The sequence below is a fragment of the Lithobates pipiens genome, unplaced genomic scaffold, assembly GCF_037356315.1.
Source record: "Lithobates pipiens isolate NorthernLeopardFrog02 unplaced genomic scaffold, aLitPip1_a1.2 Scaffold_22, whole genome shotgun sequence".
In the NCBI taxonomy this organism is placed as follows: Eukaryota; Metazoa; Chordata; class Amphibia; order Anura; family Ranidae; genus Lithobates; species Lithobates pipiens.
Window position 1 is genome coordinate 346,583,327 of NW_027507784.1, and position 23,567 is coordinate 346,606,893.

At 49.1% G+C, this 23,567-nt stretch overlaps 1 protein-coding gene across 7 annotated transcripts in view; it reads left to right on the forward strand.

The window, feature by feature from the left end:
- The window catches only part of KALRN (kalirin RhoGEF kinase), a gene marked incomplete at its 5' end in the record, with an annotated part of 215,479 nt that overhangs the window by 35,344 nt on the left and 156,568 nt on the right, over window positions 1-23,567 (forward strand). For all 7 annotated transcript variants that reach the window (XM_077449731.1, XM_077449733.1, XM_077449734.1 and 4 more), the window contains 1 exon segment: window positions 2,906-3,152. In XM_077449731.1, the coding sequence (XP_077305857.1) occupies window positions 2,906-3,152 (247 nt within the window).

The window sequence follows — 23,567 nt, forward strand, 5'->3', positions numbered from 1 at the left end:
CCCAGGCAGCCGGTCATTGCCGGAATACGCTCTGCCGTCCTGTATAGGAGCCGCCATGTTGATCGGTGTGCACCAATTGGAGAGGAAACAATTGCGGCAAATCCGTCCTGCGATAGAAAAACGTATCCGGTCTGTAGAACGTGCGACAGCGAAGTGATGAATTCTCGTCAGACGTTCTGGAGACGTCAGCTTTTTTTTTTTTTCCAGCTTTTATTTCTTATTTTATTATTATTCATTTATTATAAAGTTTATTTTCATTAGGGTAAAAGAGTTCAAGTTCAGTTCAGTTCAATTCAGGGTTAGGATTAGGAGTTGGGGTTAGGATTAGGGTTATTTATTATTTTATTTTTATGTTATTTATTATTAAACGATTAATAACTGAATAAATGTAACATAAATACACAATAAATATAACATTTCAATAAATTAATATTAAGTAACAATAAATAATAATTTTTTGTTATCATTTATTATTATATGATTAATAACTGAATAAATGTAACATAAATACACAAAAAAATAAAACATTTCAATAAATTAATATTAAGTAACAATAAATAAATAACCCCAAACTTTAACCCTTACCTCTTAAAAAATAAAATAATAATTAACTAAACACCCTAACACAAAATGTATTATCATTAATATTATTATTAATAATGTATTTTTTTTTTTTGTTCGAGTCTGGGTGGTGGTGTATTTATTATTAATGTATTTTTTAAAGTTTGAGGTCAATTATTAATTAATGTATTACATATTATTTATTTTACGTATTTGTGATGATTTTTAGTTATTTGTGTATTTATTTTACTTCATTGATCTATTACTATTTAATTTTTTCCTTTTTTTTTTCTTGCGAGCAGAAAATTGCGCAGAAATGCCCAAATCTGCTCGATTTTGAGCGACAAAAAAAGCTCCAGAACTTGTTTTGAGCTTCAGGCGTTTTAGAGTGGAGATGTGAACCGTCTCCATAAAGAATCATTGATTTTTATATTCCCCCCCCCCCCCTCCCTCAAGCTTCAAGCTACAAAACGCTCCGGTGTAAATGCAGCCTAACCACTGATGCAAACCTAAGCAGGGATAGCAATGCAAAGTGGGTACTATTATAAAAATTAAAATAAAATAAAGTAAAATAAAATAAAAAAAAGGCCCCAATGCAAGGCAGCAGCAAAAATGTAATGTAGAGTCCCATGGCGATGGGCTGCATTTTCAAGTATGAAACAAATTAGAGAAGAAGTCATTTATTAATGACATTTGTTGTAATTAATACTCTCTCTGCACAATTCGAATAAGTCACAAAGAATATCGTAAAAAATCAAAAACAAACAAAAAAAAAAACCTCTAGTAGCCGCTGTGTTGTAATCAGTATACTTCACTTGATTTGTATATTTACATATTTTATTTATAGTTTTAATTTACTATTTAATTTATTTATTTTTTTACTTGTAAGGCCGTCCCTGTCCTGCTGAAGCAGACATGGGCAGGGACTGCAGTCTGTCTCTGGAGCCGGGTAAGGAACCCTGCGATTCCGGAGTATGGGGAACGCTATACCCTACTTCCAGAATTCAGCAATCAATCGCTCCCATTTAGAGGCGTAACTAGGTCCATCAGGGCCCCAGTGCAAGGACCTCCCCATGGTGGTGGAACTCCAGGGCCCGGGTTGCCAGTGCGACCTTGGCAGTCCCACCAGTGGTATCCTCTTTTTTTTTATTTATTTTTTTTAACCATTTTATTTATTTTTACAATTTTATTATAGATTTTTTTTTTTTATTTGGAGCCCCGTTGGGGGGGCTTTGGTGAGCTATCAGGGGTCTAAACAAGCCTCTGATGTTTTTACTTTGGAGGCTGGATTCACATTGATTTACCTGCATCCAATTACATGACAGGAGACTCTGACCGGCTCTCAATGGAGCCGGGTTCACTCGGCTCCATGGCGGCCGCGGAGCGGATCACAGAAGGGCCCTGCGGGTTTTTGGCCCCGATTCTACCCTGAAGCCGAGAACAGCGGCACACCGGAGCCCCTGCTGTGAAGACAGTGTGAACCCAGCCATGGACAGAGGATTGAGGACGCAGCCCTCAACCTCTCTATCTGTAGCCTCAGCTGCACAGATTGAATGGACAGGAATAGCTCTGTACAGAGTCTTCACCTTCATTCACAAACGGAAGCATAGGAGACACCGTTTACTATGCCTCGGCTATGAATGGACACAGTCTGTGATTGGTACCGGTCACTGACTTTATTCATTAAGACAGCTTAAAGACTACAGGAAGAAAAAATGGTGGGGATTGGCTCCTCTTTATGCCGCCCCCCCTGTTGTACAGGGGGGCTGGTTTGCAATTGCAACCCCCCCCCCCCCGTACATAAGCTCCTCTCCCGTTTCCCAATACATACACATGAATAGAAGGATAGCCCTCTGAATATCACATTTTGGGGGTTTTCTTTAGTTTTCTGGCCCGAGGCATTTGCCATTTTGGTGATTTATTAGATATCCTGCTTATGGGAGTCAACATATGTCTAGGATGGTCATGTATGGGGGGCACAGCGATGTGTACCCCTGTATATTTCCTGCAATTCTATAAATTACCTAATCAGACCCCAGAGACCATTCAATAATTGCATATCGATAATTCCCAGGATGCCGCCGAGGTGTCCTGATCAATCGTTTTGAAATTGCGTTCTACTAAAATGTGAGAAGGATTCGTACAATGAGCTTCTGTGAGCGTCACTTCAGGTCACATCTGGTCATACGGAGTTCCTCCAGAGTTCTTTATCCTTTTGTATGATATGTCATTTGATTTCTTTAGTATTTTCCTTGTATTTTTGAGTAATCATCGTCGTTCTTGGTTGACCTTCTTCTTTTTTTGGGAAGTATTTAATGGAGGAACGTTTTCTGGTCTCTTGCAGTTGTCGGGAGGCTGTGAACTCACCACGGTGCTCCAGGATTTTGTCGCCATCCACAGCAATGAGCTGAGCATCCAGGTGGGCCAGACGGTGGAGCTGCTGGAGAAGCCGAGCGACCGCCCTGGATGGTGTTTGGTGAAGACGACGGAACGGAGCCCCCCGCAGGAAGGCCTGGTGCCCAGCAGTGCCCTGTGCATCTCCCACTCCCGGAGCAGCGTGGAGATGGAGTGCTTCTTCCCATCGGGAAAAGGTAGGAGCCGTTCTTGGTTCTGGTGAAGCCCAAAGTGATTCTGTCCCTGATATGCAATATGGTGGAATGATTGGTTTTTGTGAGACACTTGTCCCGTTGGTATACAAGAGTGATATCACTGGGGGCAACAGGTGCACTTTGTGGGCACATTTCTGTCTACCCTGACCATCAACACCTATGTGAACTTGTCTGGACCTCTTACGTGAAAACCATGGCCGCTAATATGAAGTTGACCCCAACATCCCTCCTCACCACCAACACCACCACAATGACCATTATTATGGAGTTGACGCCCAACTTCACTACCCCCAACCACCACCATTGCGGCTATTGATATGGCACCATATATCCCCTCCCACCATCATCACCACTAACATAGCCATTAATATGCCGTTGACCCCCATTATCCCTCCACCACCACGACAGCCATTAATATGGGGTTGAAACCCAACACCCCCCATTACCACCACTACTGTTGTGGGGTTGGCACCCAATGTTCTTCCACCCCCGCCATGGTCATTAATATGGAGTTGACCCCCAACATCCCCCCACCATGGTCATTAATATAGGGTTGACCCCCAACATCCCCCCACCATGGTCATTAATATAGGGTTGACCCCCAACATCCCCCCACCATGGTCATTGATATAGGGTTGACCCCCAACACCTCCCCCCCACCACCACCACCATTACCATGACCACCACAGCCATTAATATGGGGTTGATGCTCCATATCCCCCTCACCAACATATCCATCAAAATGGCCATTAATATTCAGTTGACCCCCAACATCCCCCCCCCCCACCACTAACATGGCCATTAATATGGAGTGGGCCCCCAACATCCCCCCCACCAAGGCCAGTAATTTGGGGTTGACGCCCAATATCCCCTCACCATCACCACCACCACCATGGCCATAAATATGGAGTTGACCCCCAACATCCCCCTCCACTAAGACCAGTAATATGGGGTTTGACACCCAATAATCTCCCCCCCCATCATCACCACTGCCACTATATCCCCCCACCACCAGGGCCATTAATATGGAGTTGACCCCCAACATCATGGGGTTGATGCTCTATCCCCCCCCCCATTGACATATCCATCAATATGCCGATGACCCCCATTATCCCTCCACCACCACGACAGCCATTAATATGGGGTTGAAACCCAACACCCCCATCACCACCACTGCTATTGTGGGGTTGACACCCAATGTTCTTCCACCCCCGCCATGGTCATTAATATGGAGTTGACCCCCAACATCCCCCCACCATGGTCATTAATATAGGGTTGACCCCCAACATCCCCCCACCATGGTCATTGATATAGGGTTGACCCCCAACACCCCCCCACCACCACCATTACTACGACCACCACAGCCATTAATATGGGGTTGATGCTCCATATCCCCCCTCACCAACATATCCACCAAAATGGCCATTAATATTCAGTTGACCCCCAACATCCCCCCCCCCCACCACCACCATGGTCATTAATATGGAGTGGGCCCCCAACATCCCCCCCACCAAGGCCAGTAATTTGGGGTTGACGCCCAATATCCCCTCACCATCACCACCATGGCCATTAATATGGAGTTGACCCCCAACATCCCCCTCCACCAAGACCAGTAATATGGGGTTTGACACCCAATAATCTCCCCCCCCATCATCACCACTACCACTATATCCTTCCACCACCATGGCCATTAATATGGAGTTGACCCCCAACATCATGGGGTTGATGCTCTATCCCCCCCCACTGACATATCCATCAATATGCCGATGACCCCCATTATCCCTCCACCACCACGACAGCCATTAATATGGGGTTGAAACCCAACACCCCCATCACCACCACTACTATTGTTGGGTTGACACCCAATGTTCTTCCACCACCGCCATGGTCATTAATATGGAGTTGACCCCCAACATCCCCCCACCATGGTCATTAATATAGGGTTGACCCCCAACATCCCCCCACCATGGTCATTAATATAGGGTTGACCCCCAACACCCCCCCAACCACCACCACCATTACCACGACCACCACAGCCATTAATATGGGGTTGATGCTCCATATCCCCCCTCACCAACATATCCATCAAAATGGCCATTAATATTCAGTTGACCCCCAACTTCCCCCCCCACCACCATGGCCATTAATATGGAGTGGGCCCCCAACATCCCCCCCACCAAGGCCAATAATTTGGGGTTGACGCCCAATATCCCCTCACCATCACCACCACCACCATGGCCATTAATATGGAGTTGACCCCCAACATCCCCCTCCACCAAGACCAGTAATATGGGGTTTGACACCCAATAATCTCCCCCTATCATCACCACTACCACTATATCCCCCCACCACCATGGCCATTAATATGGAGTTGACCCCCAACATCATGGGGTTGATGCTCTATATCCCCCCCCCCCACTGACATATCCATCAAGATGGCCATTAATATTCAGTTGACTCCCAACACCCCCCCCCCCCCCCACCACCGCCGCCAATAATATGGAGTGGACCCTCCACCATTAATATGGGGTTGACACCCAATATTCCCCCACCATAACAACCAATAATATAGAGTTGACCCCCCAACACCCCACCCCCACACACACTACAACCATTAATATAGGGTTGACCCCCAACATCCCCTCCACCATCACCACTGCTGTTATGGTAATCGGGCAAAACACAAGTGGAAACCGACTCAATGTGTAAAGTTTTCTTTGTTGGAAATAATAAAATCTGTAATCGTTTCTCTGGGAGGGTCGGGTGATGGAACCCCCTCACTGCTTACCGCCACACAATGGACAGCTGCCAACAAAGGGTTAAATCTCCTGCTCATAGGGGTATCTGAGTGCTGACAGTTGATGATCTCCAGATTTCCAGGTAGGAGCACAGCTGTGATGGTTAATTGCAGTTGATGGTCTCCAGACTTCCAGGTAGCGGCACATAATTAATTGCAGGTGATGGTCTCCAGACTTCCAGGTAGCGGCACATAATTAATTGCAGGTGATGTTCACCAGACCTCCAGGTGGTGGCGCAGATTTGATTTAGTAGCAGCGTATAAGAATTGCCCTATAATTCTCACTCTGGTGATTGTGGGAGGGGGAGATCTGGGATTAATCACCCCCCCCCCCCCCCCCATAGTATTTTTATGTAGCAGCAGTTTGTCTTGCTGCAGTGGAGTGTCTATGAGCTCTGATGGCCACCAGGTGGCGCTCTCCTCCCATTGTTCACATTGCTGTAAATTGTTCCTGTGATGAAGTGGAGAATTCTGGATTCTTGAATTATTTCTTCCTCTTTGCTGTCTTCAGAAATCCTTCAGAAGTGTCAGAGGGCGGCGATGTGTTTGTATTACACACCGGCAATGATAGACTTGTGTGATTCTATGGGGTATAACAGGGACAGGGATCCAGAGCCCGGGGTGAAAATGCCAAATTGCACCCTCCCCAAGAGCATCATGTGTCACCAAAATCCCCCCCCCCCCCCTAAAAAAACATGAGCGCTAACTTGCATGCTTAGTGCAAATACCTTCATTCCATGTATGCTCCCAGCACATCCCACCCCCCACCCCCTACCCCCCTACCCCCCTGCCCTTCCTAGCACAAATCCTCTACCGCCTTAATCCCCTATTCTAGCAAAAATCCCACCAAATGATTTGGACCAGTGCACAAAGCAAGGTCCATAAAAACATGGATGAGCGAGTTTGGGATGGAGGTACTTGACTGGCCTGACAACCCCATAGAACACCTTTGGGATGAATTATAGTGGAGACTGTGAGCCAGGCCTTCTCATCCAACATCATTGCCTGACCTCACAAATGCACTTCTGGAAGAATGGTCAAACGTTCCCATATACACCCTCCTAAACCTTGTGGACGGCCTTCCCAGAAGAGTTGAAGCTGTGTGTGTGTATATATATATATATATATATATATATATCTCGATGCACAATGCTGTGAAAAAGTATTTGCCCCCTTTCTAGATTTTTTTTTTTTATTTTTTGCATATTTGTCACCATTAACTGTATGTGTAGGTTATAGATCGGGGTAGGCAACCTCAAAGAGATGGAGAGCTACCTGATCAATATAATTACATAGTTACATAGTAGGTGAGGTTGAAAAAAGACACCAAGTCCATCAAGTCCAACCTATGTGTGTGATTATATGTCAGTATTACATTGTATATCCCTGTATGTTGTGGTCGTTCCGGTGATTATCTAATAGTTTCTTAAAACTATTAATTCCCCTGCTGAGACCACCACCTGTGGAAGGGAATTCCACATCCTTGCCACTCTTACAGTAAAGAACCCTCTACGTAGTTTAAGGTTAAACCTCTTTTCTTGTCATTTTAATGAGTGGTCACGGGTCTTATTAAACTCCCTTCCGTGAAAAAGTTTTCTCCCTCTTGTGGGGTCACCAGTCTGGTATTTATATATTGTGGGGTCACCAGTCCGGTATTTATATATTGTGGGGTCACCAGTCCGGTATATATATATATTGTGGGGTCTCCAGTCCGGTGTATATATATATTGTGGGGTCACCAGTCCGGTATTTATATATTGTGGGGTCACCAGTCCGGTATTTATATATTGTGGGGTCACCAGTCCGGTATTTATATATTGTGGGGTCACCAGTCCGGTATTTATATAATGAAATCATATCCCCTCTCAGGCGTCTCTTCTCCAGAGAGAATAAGTTCAGAGATCACAACCTTTCCTCATAACTAATATCCTCCAGACCCTTTATTAGCTTTGTTGCCCTTCTTTGTAGTCGCTCCATTTCCAGTACATCCTTCCTGAGGACTGGTGCCCAGAACTGGACAGTATACTCCAGGTGCGGCCGGACCAGAGTCCTGTAAAAATAATATTATTATTACACAATGTATTTTGTACAGGGGGGTAGTTGATCCCCTTTTTAATGCCAATATTCTGTTTGCTTTGGCATCGGAGGAGGAGAAGATCACGGGGCGCTGTGTCTCCTCCTCACACCTGATTTAATCATCGAAATGCTGTTCTACCGCATCGCAATCGTGGGTTTAAATCGGGTGGTGAGGAGACAACATATCACCATCCTTCTCACCACCTGTCAAATACACTCGGGTCGCTTTTTAGAGGCGCAGTAGTGCAATGAATGAGCTCTTTGTTGTATTCCGGCAGTGGCCCCCTTGGGGCTCGTTCACGTGTAAAGTTGGGGGGGTGGTAAATCCCTGCAGTTGACTCGTGGTTTAGTGTGAAAGCCGCCCTGTACTATAATGCCCCCGGTGTATCTGAAGACCTTCTGCTGGCACCACTCTGGAGAATACCAGCCGGGATAAGAGGTGGGGGGTGCAGGTGGTATCACTCCGCATGGGGCAGGAGCCGGCACCACAGAGGAGGCATCGGATTAGGTGGTCCTCGCCCCCTACTACACCTCCAAGTAGTCCCTCTGCATTGCATTCTGTTTGATGCTCTGGAATGGCGGGTCAGCGAACCCAGACCGCGATCTACCAATCACCTGGCCGCGATCTAAAAGTTGGGGACCCCCGTTATAGAGTGTAGGTATGTATATATACTGTGTGTGTGAAAAAAAAAAAGGGGGCCCTAATGCCTTGGCAGGCTGATCACTGGCCAGCTTTAGGCATTGTGGGCGTTTAACATCATTAGAGACTGCAGAGAGGCCTATTCCTTTCTATTCAGACAGACCCCGTCTGGTGGACTTGCTGTGAGATGATAATAAAGTTTCGCACCACTCTGCGGGAAGCGAAATATGAAAATAATAAGATTTGCCCCCCCCCCCCCCCCACCCCATATATGCTGAGAATGACACAGATATAATCACATGACACCGAGCTCACAAGGTGACATTCCGCGTCCCGCGTGCGATGATTTTATTTCACTTCCTCTGGATATTTGTGCAGCGCTGGGACCCGGTATATTGGGGGCCGCTGTACGCCGCGCTCGCACTGTCACACCTGCCGCGTCCTGGAAGTTTTCGCTCGCATACTTCACATTCATAAGAGGTTTTATCTCCTCGCCCAGCGATCAGCCGGATGGGTCAGTCATGCAGAAAATCGTCTAGTCAGTCTGGGCTGGTGAGATGGTGGTCTGACCCAGTGACTGAGCGCCGGGGGGGGAGGGAGGGGGGCGCACTGAGCGTTCTGGCTAGCCACAGGAACATCGTGGAGTCTCCTCACATACAGCCCGATAAATGGACCATATTGTCACCGGACTGACCTCTGCTTCACAGCTCAATTGTACTAGAGGAAGAAAATACGTTCTCCTGTCCTCGGCCCCCGAGAGAAGCATAGGGGCCCAATGAAATCTCGTATTTAAAGCAGAACTCTGAAAACAAAGACTTTCATGTAAATATATTCCTCAATAGCCATACAGGATATAAATCCACTTTGTCAGCACAAAATTATGTTGCAAACCCAGATATTACCTTGTAAAAGTAGTCGTGACATCATCACTGTGCTGTACAGAGAGCAGAGTTGTGGGAGGGGCCTAGCAGGCTCCACCCACTGCGGAAACCGACAGGAGGGGGCGGAGACGAGACCAGCACCTCTGCACAAGGAGAGGGAGCAGAGCTGTGGGAGGGGCCAAGCAAGCTTCACCCACTACAGAAAACTACAGGAGGGGGCGGAGACCAGACCAGTATCCCTGCACAAGGAGAGAGAGTGGAGCTGTAGGAGGGGGCCCAGCAGGCTCCACCCACTACACTAAAACTACTGGAGGGGGCGGAGACAAGACAGTACCTCTGCACTAGGAAAGGGGGCAGAACTCTGGGAGGGGGCTAGCAGGCTCCACCCACTACAGAAAACTGCAGGAGGTGGGCGGAGACAAGACCAGTCCCCCTGCACAAGTATAGGGGCAGCAGTGGGCGGTCTTTATTACAGGAAGTCTCACATTGGATGATTGCACAGATCTGGGCAACATGTCTTGATGGGTGGGTGTCATTCTGGAGGATTGGGCTTTCCTAGGTGGGCTGTTTTTGCACAGGCAACGCCCACATGTGATGCCGAGCCTCCCAGAACTGCAATCCAATGAATGAAAGGGACAGACCAGGGACAGTCGGGTTGGGGAGGAAAGTGCTAGGTGATGCTGGACGTCTTCAACCAGGAAATGAGGGCGAGGCTCTGTCTGACTTCCTGCAGCCTCTAATGCACATGGTGAGAAGCTCACAGTGTGCAGTGAAATCAGAGGAAGCCGTTTCAAGAGTAGGAACCGGTACAACTGAGCAAGACTGAAGGGGAGGCCGGAGGGAGGATTTAACATTCTATTGGGGGGGGGGGGGGGTGTGGCCAGTGCTTAACCCCTTGTATACTACATCATAGAAATCTAGGTGACAGGTGAACCCCGTGTGACCCGGCCCTGGACCCCACAATCAAATTAATTCAGTTAATTTGGCCATTATGTTCCATATCTGGTAAATAGAAAAGCGATTGTACAATCAGGTTGTAATGTGTGTGGGCAGCTTAGTTCTGATCTATGGGGATCTTTGTGGTTGAACTAGATGGACTTGTGTCTTTTTTGAACATGTCTAACTATGTAACTATGATTACCACCACTGGGGCAAATAGACCAATAGAGAGTCCCTGTCCTCCTCCTCGGAATTCCCCAGTGTCCGATTACACCCCCCCCCCTCGCTCAGTGTCTGATCACTTCCCCCCCCCTCTCGCTCAGTGTCCGATCACTTCCCCCCCCCCCCCCTCGCTCAGTGTCCGATCACTTCCCCCCCCCTCGCTCAGTGTCCGATCACTTCCCCCCCCCTCGCTCAGTGTCCGATCACTTCCCCCCCCCTCGCTCAGTGTCCGATCACTTCCCCCCCCCCCTCGCTCAGTGTCCGATCACTTCCCCCCCCCTCGCTCAGTGTCCGATCACTTCCCCCCCCCCCCCCTCGCTCAGTGTCCGATCACTTCCCCCCCCTCGCTCAGTGTCCGATCACTTCCCCCCCCCCCTCGCTCAGTGTCCGATCACTTCCCCCCCCCCCTCGCTCAGTGTGCGATCACTTCCCCCCCCCCCTCGCTCAGTGTCCGATCACTTCCCCCCCCTCGCTCAGTGTCCGATCACTTCCCCCCCCCCCTCGCTCAGTGTCCGATCACTTCCCCCTCCCCCTCGCTCAGTGTCCGATCACTTCCCCCCCCCTCTCGCTCAGTGTCCGATCACTTCCCCCCCCCCCTCGCTCAGTGTCCGATCACTTCCCCCCCCCCCTCGCTCAGTGTCCGATCACTTCCCCCCCCCCCTCGCTCAGTGTGCGATCACTTCCCCCCCCCCCTCGCTCAGTGTGCGATCACTTCCCCCCCCCCCCTCGCTCAGTGTCCGATCACTTCCCCCCCCCCCCTCGCTCAGTGTCCGATCACTTCCCCCCCCCCCCCTCGCTCAGTGTCCGATCACTTCCCCCTCCCCCCTCGCTCAGTGTCCGATCACTTCCCCCCCCCCCTCGCTCAGTGTCCGATCACTTCCCCCCCCCTCGCTCAGTGTCCGATCACTTCCCCCCCCCTCTCGCTCAGTGTCCGATCACTTCCCCCCCCCCTCGCTCAGTGTCCGATCACTTCCCCCCCTCGCTCAGTGTCCGATCACTTCCCCCCCTCGCTCAGTGTCCGATCACTTCCCCCCCTCGCTCAGTGTCCGATCACTTCCCCCCCCCCTCGCTCAGTGTCCGATCACTTCCCCCCCCCCTCGCTCAGTGTCCGATCACTTCCCCCCCCTCTCGCTCAGTGTCCGATCACTTCCCCCCCCCCTCGCTCAGTGTCTGATCACTTCCCCCCCCTCTCGCTCAGTGTCCGATCACTTCCCCCCCCCCCCCCTCGCTCAGTGTCCGATCACTTCCCCCCCCCTCGCTCAGTGTCCGATCACTTCCCCCCCCCTCGCTCAGTGTCCGATCACTTCCCCCCCCCCCCCCTCGCTCAGTGTCCGATCACTTCCCCCCCCTCGCTCAGTGTCCGATCACTTCCCCCCCCCCCTCGCTCAGTGTCCGATCACTTCCCCCCCCCTCGCTCAGTGTGCGATCACTTCCCCCCCCCCCTCGCTCAGTGTCCGATCACTTCCCCCCCCTCGCTCAGTGTCCGATCACTTCCCCCCCCCCTCGCTCAGTGTCCGATCACTTCCCCCTCCCCCTCGCTCAGTGTCCGATCACTTCCCCCCCCCTCTCGCTCAGTGTCTGATCACTTCCCCCCCCTCTCGCTCAGTGTCCGATCACTTCCCCCCCCCCCTCGCTCAGTGTCCGATCACTTCCCCCCCCCTCGCTCAGTGTCCGATCACTTCCCCCCCCCTCGCTCAGTGTCCGATCACTTCCCCCCCCCCCCCTCGCTCAGTGTCCGATCACTTCCCCCCCCTCGCTCAGTGTCCGATCACTTCCCCCCCCTCGCTCAGTGTCCGATCACTTCCCCCCCCCCCTCGCTCAGTGTCCGATCACTTCCCCCCCCCTCGCTCAGTGTGCGATCACTTCCCCCCCCCCCTCGCTCAGTGTCCGATCACTTCCCCCCCCTCGCTCAGTGTCCGATCACTTCCCCCTCCCCCTCGCTCAGTGTCCGATCACTTCCCCCTCCCCCTCGCTCAGTGTCCGATCACTTCCCCCCCCCTCGCTCAGTGTCCGATCACTTCCCCCCCCCCTCGCTCAGTGTCCGATCACTTCCCCCCCTCGCTCAGTGTCCGATCACTTCCCCCCCTCGCTCAGTGTCCGATCACTTCCCCCCCTCGCTCAGTGTCCGATCACTTCCCCCCCTCGCTCAGTGTCCGATCACTTCCCCCCCCCCTCGCTCAGTGTCCGATCACTTCCCCCCCTCGCTCAGTGTCCGATCACTTCCCCCCCCCCTCGCTCAGTGTCCGATCACTTCCCCCCCCCCCCCTCGCTCAGTGTCCCATCACTTCCCCCCCCCCTCGCTCAGTGTCCGATCACTTCCCCCCCCCTCGCTCAGTGTCCGATCACTTCCCCCCCCCCCTCAGTGTCCGATCACTCCCCCCCCCCTCAGTGTCCGATCACTCCCCCCCCCCCTCCCTCAGTGTCCGATCACTCCCCCCCCCCTCGCTCAGTGTGCGATCACTCCCCCCCCCCCCTCGCTCAGTGTGCGATCACTCCCCCCCCCCTCGCTCAGTGTGCGATCACTCCCCCCCCCTCGCTCAGTGTGCGATCACTCCCCCCCCCCCCTCGCTCAGTGTGCGATCACTCCCCCCCCCCTCGCTCAGTGTGCGATCACTCCCCCCCCTCGCTCAGTGTGCGATCACTCCCCCCCCCCCCCCGCTCAGTGTGCGATCACTCCCCCCCCCTCGCTCAGTGTGCGATCACTCCCCCCCCCCTCGCTCAGTGTGCGATCACTCCCCCCCCCCCCTCGCTCAGTGTCCGATCACATCCCCCCCCCTCCCTCAGTGTCCGATCACTTCCCCCCCCCTCCCTCAGTGTCCGATCACATCCCCCCCCCCTCGCTCAGTGTCTGATCACCCCCCTCCTCGCTCAGTGTCCGATCATTTCCCCCCCCCTCGCTCAGTGTCTGATCACCCCCCTCCTCGCTCAGTGTCCGATCACTCCCCCCCCCCCCTCGCTCAGTGTCCGATCATTCCCCCCCCCCTCGCTCAGTGTCCGATCATTTCCCCCCCCCCCTCGCTCAGTGTCTGATCACCCCCCTCCTCGCTCAGTGTCCGATCATACCCCCCCCCTCCCTCAGTGTCCGATCACTCCCCCCCCCTCCCTCAGTGTCCGATCACTCCCCCCCCCTCCCTCAGTGTCCGATCACTCCCCCCCCCTCCCTCAGTGTCCGATCACTTCCCCCCCCCTCGCTCAGTGTCCGATCACATCCCCCCCCCCCCTCGCTGAGTGTCCGATCACATCCCATCTTCTGTCCTGTATAGCGAAATGCGTCCAGAGGCGCAAAGACCCCCCATGGCCTCGCCCTGCGTTTCCTCCAATCTGCTGATTTGTGGGTGAAGGTGACAGAAGTATCACCCGCCTCGCCCTGCAGCTCACTTGGATTTTGGCGCGGGGTCCATTCAGAGGTTTCCGCACGCAATGACCTGTATTTGTTACAGGAGGGAATTTCCATTCCTCTGTATCACCAATAACACTCCTTGTGTTTACACATGAATTCCTTTATTAGAAAAAAAAAAAAAAAAAGAACATTTTGAGAATAAAGCTACATTGTATGAGGATAATAAAGATATCCCATGTAATAATACAAATAGATTATATAATAATAATACAGGTATGATGTGTAATAACACAAACATTCTAGAATAATAAAAGTACGTTGTGTAAAAATTCAGTACTTTGTATAGTAATACGGAAACAATAATACAGATACAGTAATAATATGTTGTACAATGTATAGTAATAATGGATACATTGTAAAATAATAGTAATAATACAGGTACATTGTATGTTAATACAAAAATTATAAAATAATAATACAGATAATGGATACATCGTATAATAGTAATAATACAGGTACATTGTAGAATACTGATAATACAGGTACGTTGTACATTGTATAATAATAAATCCATTGTTTAATAATAATAGTAATAATTATGCAGGTACATTGCATAGTAATACTGAAACATTGTATAATAATACAGATACAGTGTATAATAATAATACAGGTACATTATATAATAATCCATCCATTGTATAATAAGTGCTCATGCACATGGACGTTTTAAAAAACTGGCTGCAAAGCTAGCTCCGATGCCTGGAAAAATCGGCGTTAAAAACGCGATTTTTACCGCGTTTTCCAGTGGCGTTTTTGCGCAAAAAAGCGGCTGTAAAAACGTCCATGTGCATGAGGCCTAATAGTAATAATAAAGATACATTGTATGTTAATACAAAACATTATATAATAATATAGATACAATTTGTAATAATATGTTGTATAATAGATACAGTGCGCAATAATGGATACATTGTTTAATATTAACACAGGTCCATTGTATAATAATAGAAACATTGTAACATAATAGTTTTATAAAAAAAATAATACAATTACAATGTGTAATAAATGCACTGCACAAGAACAAATAAACATATAATAATAAAAATACATTGTGTAATAATACAGGTACAATTTGTAATGATAGATACGTTGTATAATAATAATAATACAGGTACATTGTATAATAATAATAATAATAATAATACAGGTACATTGTATAATAATAATAATAATAATAATACAGGTACATTGTATAATAATAATAATAATACAGGTACATTGTATAATAATAATAATAATAATACAGGTACATTGTATAATAATAATAATAATAATAATACAGGTACATTGTATAATAATAATAATAATAATACAGGTACATTGTATAATAATAATAATAATAATACAGGTACATTGTATAATAATAATAATAATAATAATAATACAGGTACATTGTATAATAATAATAATAATACAGGTACATTGTATAATAATAATAATAATAATAATACAGGTACATTGTATAATAATAATAATAATAATAATACAGGTACAACATGTAAAATTACGCGCGGTTGATTTACTAAATTCGGAGAGGGCAAAATCTGTTGCAGCTCTGCATGGCAGCCAATCAGTTTCCAGGTGTTTTTTTTATTTTATTTTATTTTTTTTGTGTCAAAGCTTAATTGAAGAATCTGAAGTTAGAAGCTGATTGGCTGCCAGGCACAGCTGCACCAGATTTTGCCCTCTCCAGTTTTAGTAAATCAACCCCAAAGTATTATAATAGTTCCAAAACAACAAAAGAGATAAATGGTTGCTGGTCTTCCTCTCACAATTCATCTTACTGCACACAGAAGTATACACAGATGAAATGATATGAGAAATGTTTATCTGTCCATCCACTCCTGAGATTTATGTAGCTCTGTCACACAGCACAGCCCTATTGGGCAGGACAGGAGATCTGATCTTTAACAGATATTTTACAGGTCTTGCCCCTCCCCCAGCCTGTGACTGGACAACAAAAGGAGAAGCAGCACAGCAATGAGCTAATCTGTCACTCTGCTCTCTCCACCTATCAGCGTGTTCCTCATCAGTACATGAACTGATTGGCTCCTAGTGCTGCTTTTTCCACTCCCAATCTGAGCTCTGCTGTACAGGGACTGGGAGAGGATGATACCAGGTCACATTCAGAAATGTACACTGAGCTTAAAGAATAAATTGGAATATATATTGTGTGTGTGTGGAGTTCAGCCTTAAACATGGCGGCTTATATAAAGAGAGTCTGTGAATGGGGGGAGGGGGAGCGCTTTCATCTGCTTCGTGTTATTTTCCTGTCCTCTGTTTCCTCTCTGTGATTGATTATCACAGGCCTCCCCTCCTCCGACACGCTGAGAGTTGTAGTCCTGGCTCCTCCCCTGTGTTTCCAGGGCTGCGGTTCGGCGGTGTCCAGGAAGCAGATGTCTCACCCCAGCGGTGAGTGTTTGATGGCCTGGAAGTGACCTACCTGAGCAGACGGTTATCTGTCCCCGCCACCTGCAGACAGGCTCATCCTCCTGCCGGCCCCCGGGGGCCACACTTCCCAGAATTGATACCTGCCCTGACGCTGCCCTCTGCGGGCTGATAACAGACGCTCTTCTGACAGATCGAGTCTGTGAGATCTGTGTCCCTGTCTTGTTGTACGACGCTACGGAGCACGTGTCAGACATGAGACACAACGTAACAATGAGGGACACGGGGTCACTTATCACCGAGTGTCGCTGTCACCCCACTCTCGTGATTGTTCTGATTCCCCTCTGATCATCGTAACATTACATACGGTACTCTGCCCTTATGCTCCAGTCAGTGACTGTGCCTAGGCTGAGATGATAGCATCAGTCTGCTGCAGGAAGCATTTCCTCAGTCTCCCCTCCCCCCATGACCTCTGTGAGAGATAATAAATACCTGGAAGGGCCACACTGAAACAATACTCAGCATGCCATTATATCTGGTGACAGGTCCACTTTTGGGAGTTAGTTTTTCTCCTGCAGGGGCGTCCAAACTGTGCCCCGGGGGGGGGGGGGGGGGGCAGATGTGGCCATTACTTCACTTTATCCGGCCCTTGGAGCACTATTCCTTCCACTGATACAAGGCGTTATCCCTCCCACTGACCCCAAACAATGGGGCGCTATTCCTCCCGCTGACCCCCCCCCCCCCAACGATGGGACGCTATTCCTCCCACTGACCCCCCCCAATGATGGGACGCTATTTCTCCCACTGACCCCCCCCCCCCCCAACGATGGGACGCTATTCCTCCCACTGACCCCCCCCCCCCAACGATGGGACGCTATTCCTCCCAATGACCCCCCCCCCCCCCAACGATGGGACGCTATTCCTCCCACTGACCCCCCCCCCCCCCCCCCAACGATGGGACGCTATTCCTCCCGCTGACCCCCCCAACGATGGGACGCTATTCCTCCCGCTGACCCCCCCAACGATGGGACGCTATTCCTCCCGCTGACCCCCCCAACGATGGGACGCTATTCCTCCCACTGACCCCCCCCCCCCAACGATGGGACGCTATTCCTCCCGATGACCCCCCCCCCCCCCAACGATGGGACGCTATTCCTCCCGATGACCCCCCCCCCCCCCCCAACGATGGGACGCTATTCCTCCCACTGACCCCCCCCAATGATGGGACGCTATTTCTCCCACTGACCCCCCCCCCCCCCCAACGATGGGACGCTATTCCTCCCACTGACCCCCCCCCCCCCCCCAACGATGGGACGCTATTCCTCCCAATGACCCCCCCCCCCCCCCCCCCAACGATGGGACGCTATTCCTCCCACTGACCCCCCCCCCCCCCCCCCAACGATGGGACGCTATTCCTCCCGCTGACCCCCCCAACGATGGGACGCTATTCCTCCCGCTGACCCCCCCAACGATGGGACGCTATTCCTCCCGCTGACCCCCCCAACGATGGGACGCTATTCCTCCCGCTGACCCCCCCAACGATGGGACGCTATTCCTCCCGATGACCCCCCCCCCCCCCCCCAACGATGGGACGCTATTCCTCCCACTGACCCCCCCCCCCCCCCAACGATGGGACGCTATTCCTCCCGCTGACCCCCCCAACGATGGGATGCTATTCCTCCCGATGACCCCCCCCCCCCAACGATGGGACGCTATTCCTCCCACTGACCCCCCCCCCAATGATGGGGCGCTATTCCTCCCACTGACCCCCCAACGATGGGACACTATTCCTCCCACTGACCCCCAACGTGTATTTTTTTTTTTTTTTTACCCCCACCGACCACCAAGCCTATGCCATTTTCTGCTCCCAATGGCTACAGTCCTGCCCCACTAAAGCATAAAGGTTTCAAAAGTTTGGAGACCCCTGATCTAGTTGATGAGTGACACTTCCTTCCTTCATTTACAGATAAATACTTCTGGAAATGGGATAATATGTCGCAGTTAATACTATAATGATAATTAGTGAAGTTCTGTAATCTTTTTCTGTAATTTAGCAGGTGTGGCCCTCAGAGACTGTGTGGCCCCCTGAAGGTTTATGTCACCCCGCTGGGCCCTGAGCTTCACTGAAGTTTGACCTTTCACCTCTAGAGAACTGATTGTCACAGACATAGGGGACCTGTGGCCCCTCCCCCAGGGGGGGGGGAACCTCAGATTGGAACTTGTATTTCAGGTGACGGGACGGGTTCCTCCACATTCCTCCCAGCTTCCTGTAAAAATCTTCTATGTCAATGACCCCGGAGAACATATTCATTTGTAGTGCATGCTGGGAACCTTTATGCTGACAACCTTTCCTGGTTTCTGCGTCCTCCCACCAAGCACCTCCCTCTCCAGGAAAGTGATTATCAGCGATCAATGGGAAGTATCTATTGGTCACCAAATCCGTCTCTGCACATTCCTGCTGGCACATCCTAAAATTCCCATACTAATGAGATCTCCCCCTGCTGGCGGATTCCATAATACCTGATATTGGGGGGGCCTCAGTTGGATTGGGAGACCCTTGCATACTGGTCGGCCATCTTTTCCCATTACACGCTCCATCCTGCAGACGCATTACGTAGAGTGGTTGTCACACCAATGGTGATAAAGTCCAGAAGGATATTTTACAGAATGATAAATAGTATGAAAAATCCAACACGTTTCGGGAGGGTCACACGCCCTTTTCATCAGAATAGGACTTCAGCGATGCCTGGCCTGAGAGCAGTTTGAAAATATTGATCGATCTCCAATAGAAATGTACATTAGCAGGTTGTGTAGCATGAAGTCGATGTTAACTTTCATATGAGATCTATCAAAAAAATGTAAAACTGTTCTCGGTCCAGGCAGTGCTGAAGTTATATTCTGATGAAGGGGATGTGACCCCCCCCAGAAACGTGTTGGATTTTTCATACTGCTGATGATCCAATCAAATATCCTTCTGGACTTTATCACCACTAGTGTGGTGCCCATGCTCCGTTTTATATATTGGATATATATTATCATGCTAAGTAATGTGGCAACAGAATGGAGCTTGAAATGGGAAAGATGGCTGACCTGTATATAAAGGTTTCTGGGGCAAATCTGACTGCAGCCCCCAATATCCGGTAATAAGGGAGCCCTCAGCAGAAAAGCCATTAATACAGAAATGGTGGTGGCGTGGTGGAGATAAAGTGCAGAAGTATATTTTACTGAATTAACAACAGTATGAAAAATCCAACATGTTTCTGGGGGTCACATCCCCTTCATCAGAATAGGACTTCAGCATTGGCTGGCCTGAGAGCGCTTTGATAATATTGATAGATTTTATATGAAGAAATAACATCAGCAGGTTGTGAAGCCTGAAGCCAATACTAACTTTATAACAGGAGATTCATAAATATTTTCAAGCCACGCTTGTCCAGGCGTCACTGAAGTCATATTCTGATGAAGGCGGGTTGTGACCCCCCAGAAACGTGTTGGATTTTTCATACTGTTATTCCACAAAAAAAATTCCTTCTAGACTTTATCTCTACCGCTTAGGCACATCATAAAACTTCTGTATTAATGACGCCTCCCCTGCTGGCGGCTTCCTTTATACCTGATATTGGGCAGGCTGAAGTTAAATTTGCCCCCGGTCTGCCATCTTTCCCATTATGAGTGCCATTCTTCTGCATTACTAAGCATGACAATCTTATATCTGTTATATAAAATGTAACATGGGCACCACACCAATGGTGGTAAAGTTGTGGTAAAGTCCAGAAGGATGTTTTACTGAATGATCAACAGTATTTAAAAAAAAAAAAAAAAATCCAACTTGTTTCTGAGGGGTCACGTGCCCCTTCATCAGATTAGGATTTCATAGATTCCTGGCTTAAGATTGCTTTGAAAATACTAATCGCTCTCATATGCAAACAATGTCGCAGCAGAATGGAGCTCGTAATGGGAAAGTTGGCTGACCTTTATATAAAGAGCACACCCCCCCCCCCCCCCCCCCGGGGGCAAATCTGACTGCAGCACCAAATATTCAATAATATGGAATTTGCCAGCATGGGAGACATCATTAATGCAGACATTTTACAAAGCGTCAGAGTGTTAGAGATAAAGTCCAGAAGGATATTTTTCTGAATGATCAACAATATGAAAAATCCAACACGTTTCTGGGGGGTCACATCCCCTTCATCAGAATTGATTTTGTGATGCCTGGATGAGAGCGGTGTGAACATTTTTACAGATCTTGTATGAAATGTTAGCACTCTCGTCCGTGACACTTTTGCACAATTATCTCTGTGATGTCATCGCTGAAAGTAGAAATATAAAAAAATAAAAATAAAGTAACTAAAAATAATCACTAATTTGCAGCGAGATTCCTTATCGGACAGGTGTAGGCTGTGACCCGTCTGCTGCCATTTTGGTAACATTTATTTCATTATTATTGTATCTCCTTTCACCCTGGGAGGGGCCCGTTTCCTTTTATTTATCTTTCCGATGTTGAGCGATCGCCGTTTGGCGCCATTTCCACCTGCCTATCCCCTCCAGACAGTCGCTGTGGCTGCAGAATTACACGGAGAAGAATGGATTTTTTTTTTTAATTATTATTATTTATAACTCGCTATCTGTCTCATTTTGTGCCGCGATGAGGTCACAGTGATGTCACAGGAAGAGGAAGCGCGGGTCAGCGGATTCGTATAAACTGCGGGATTTTGTTTTCACAGCCATGACACCGGAATGGGGAAAATATTTCTTATTTTCTCGACAGCGTTTTGGATTGAATAGAGAGGAGATAAGCAGAGTAAATACGGCGCCTAATCCTGAGCCGCGTACAGCCTGAGTCACCCGGCAACACGCCGAGAGCGCCCCGCACGGCGCCCAGTATTGGATCGGATGGAAGTGCTTCTGTATAGATGCCCCGGAGGGCCCCAAACTCACGTGTGATGCCCGGGGGGGGGGGGGGAAGGGATGGGGGGCCGCTGAACTCCGTCCCTGCGTGGAATGATTGGAAATATCTGCAGCCGCCTAAAGCTAAACTTCAATCAGATATAAAAGACACCAATTAATTACATCATTTAAATGTATGTCTTAAAAATCAGCTTTTGCTGCAATATTCACCTTCAATCCAAAACTGCCCCCGCAATACTTCTTTTCAGCCATTAGATGTCCTCGGTCTGACATCCTGAGCTCAGGCTTTGTAAGTACCTGAATGTGATCTGATACCCCTCCCCCTTGCCGTCCCTGTATGGCAAAGCTCAGACTTGGGGAGGGAGAAGCAGCACAATAAGCCACTCGGTTTATAGGCTGAATAGGAGGAGGAGAGCAGAGCGCTGTACAGCGGTGCTCATCTGTCTGCTGCGGGTTTATGATAGCCTGAGCTCAGCAGAAGCAGGTGAACGAGCCCCGTTGCACAGTACTCTGCTCTCTTCTCCTATCAACATGCTCATGAACGGATTGGCTCATATGCTGCTTCTCCCTCCCTCAGTCTGAGCTCTGCTGTGAAGGGACTGCTAGGGGAAGGTACCAGGCCACATTCAGGTACTTACACAGCTTGAGATGGTGAATGATGGAGGATGTCAGAATGAGGACACCTAGAGGCAAAACAAAAAGTACTGCAGGAGACAGCTTTGGATTAAAGATGAATATTGCAGCAGAAGGTTTTTATTTTTTATTTTTTTTTTTATTATTATTTTTTTGGCTGGATTTATGCTGAAAAGGACATTTCTAGCAAAACGGCTAAATACGCAACCCTTGTAACTCCACCTACCAACATGAGCTACATGCTAATAGGAGGAGAGAGCAAAGTGACTGAGGTGCTGATGTAGTCTGCTGGATGAGGAAGCTGGTAAATTAAGCTGAGCATCAGACTGGGGACACCTAGTGCCAGAAAAGGAGTACTGGGGGAGGGGGGGCTCTGGATTGAAGGTGAATATTGCAGCAAAAGCAGTTTTTTTTTTTTTTTTTTTGGTTTTAATGAGCTATTTCTTGTTATCTGGTTATTTTTGGCTGGATTTGGGCTGCAAAGGACATCTCTAGCCAAAGACTAAATTTGCACAAGTAACACACGTAGGTTTGTAACTCCACCCCAAAAACCACATACAATAGGGTGCCAATACGGTCTATTCCTTACAGTCCTATGGACTGTGCACTGCCAAGAGGGGCAGGCTAGGGCAGTATATTGAAAAGCTAGGGTAGTATACGGACAGGCTAGGGCAGTATATTGACAAGCTAGGGTAGTATATGGACAGGCTAGGTTAGTATATAGACAGGCTAATGCAGTATAGGGGCAAGATGGGGTAGTATATACACAGGCTAGGGTAGTATATAGAAAGGCTAGGGCAATATAGGGGCAGACTAGTGTAGTATATGGACAGGCTAGGGCAGTAGATGGACAGGCTAGGGCAGTAGATGGACAGGCTAGGGCAGTAGATGGACAGGCTAGGGCAGTAGATGGACAGGCTAGGGCAGTAGATGGACAGGCTAGGGCAGTAGATGGACAGGCTAGGGCAGTAGATGGACAGGCTAGGGCAGTAGATGGACAGGCTAGGGCAGTAGATGGACAGGCCAGGGCAGTAGATGGACAGGCCAGGGCAGTAGATGGACAGGCCAGGGCAGTATAGGTGCAGGTGGAGCAGCCCGGGTTGGCAGTTGTCGTCATAACACACAAAACTACAATAAAATCCTGGTCGTCCGTTTTCTGGGTAAATAGAAGAGGAGGAGAGGCGGCCGTGGTTCAGTTTGCTGCCCCTCTCAAAGTGCTGCCCGGGTCCAATGGACCCACTGTGACCCATGGTATGGCCGGCCCTGGCGGTAACACATACAATAAATGGGCCAAATCACCCTACAGTGCATGCAAAAAATGGGGCGCTTATATTTTCCTGTAACGCCCAGCACAGCATGCATTGTACTGCGTTTTATGACTTTGTGGGTGTGTTGGGGCTCATTGCAGTGCAGCAGCTTTTGCTGCAATATTTACCTTCAATCCAAAGCTGTCCCCTGCAGTACTTCTTTTTTTGCCTCTAGGTGTCCTCAGTCTGACCTCCTGTGTTGT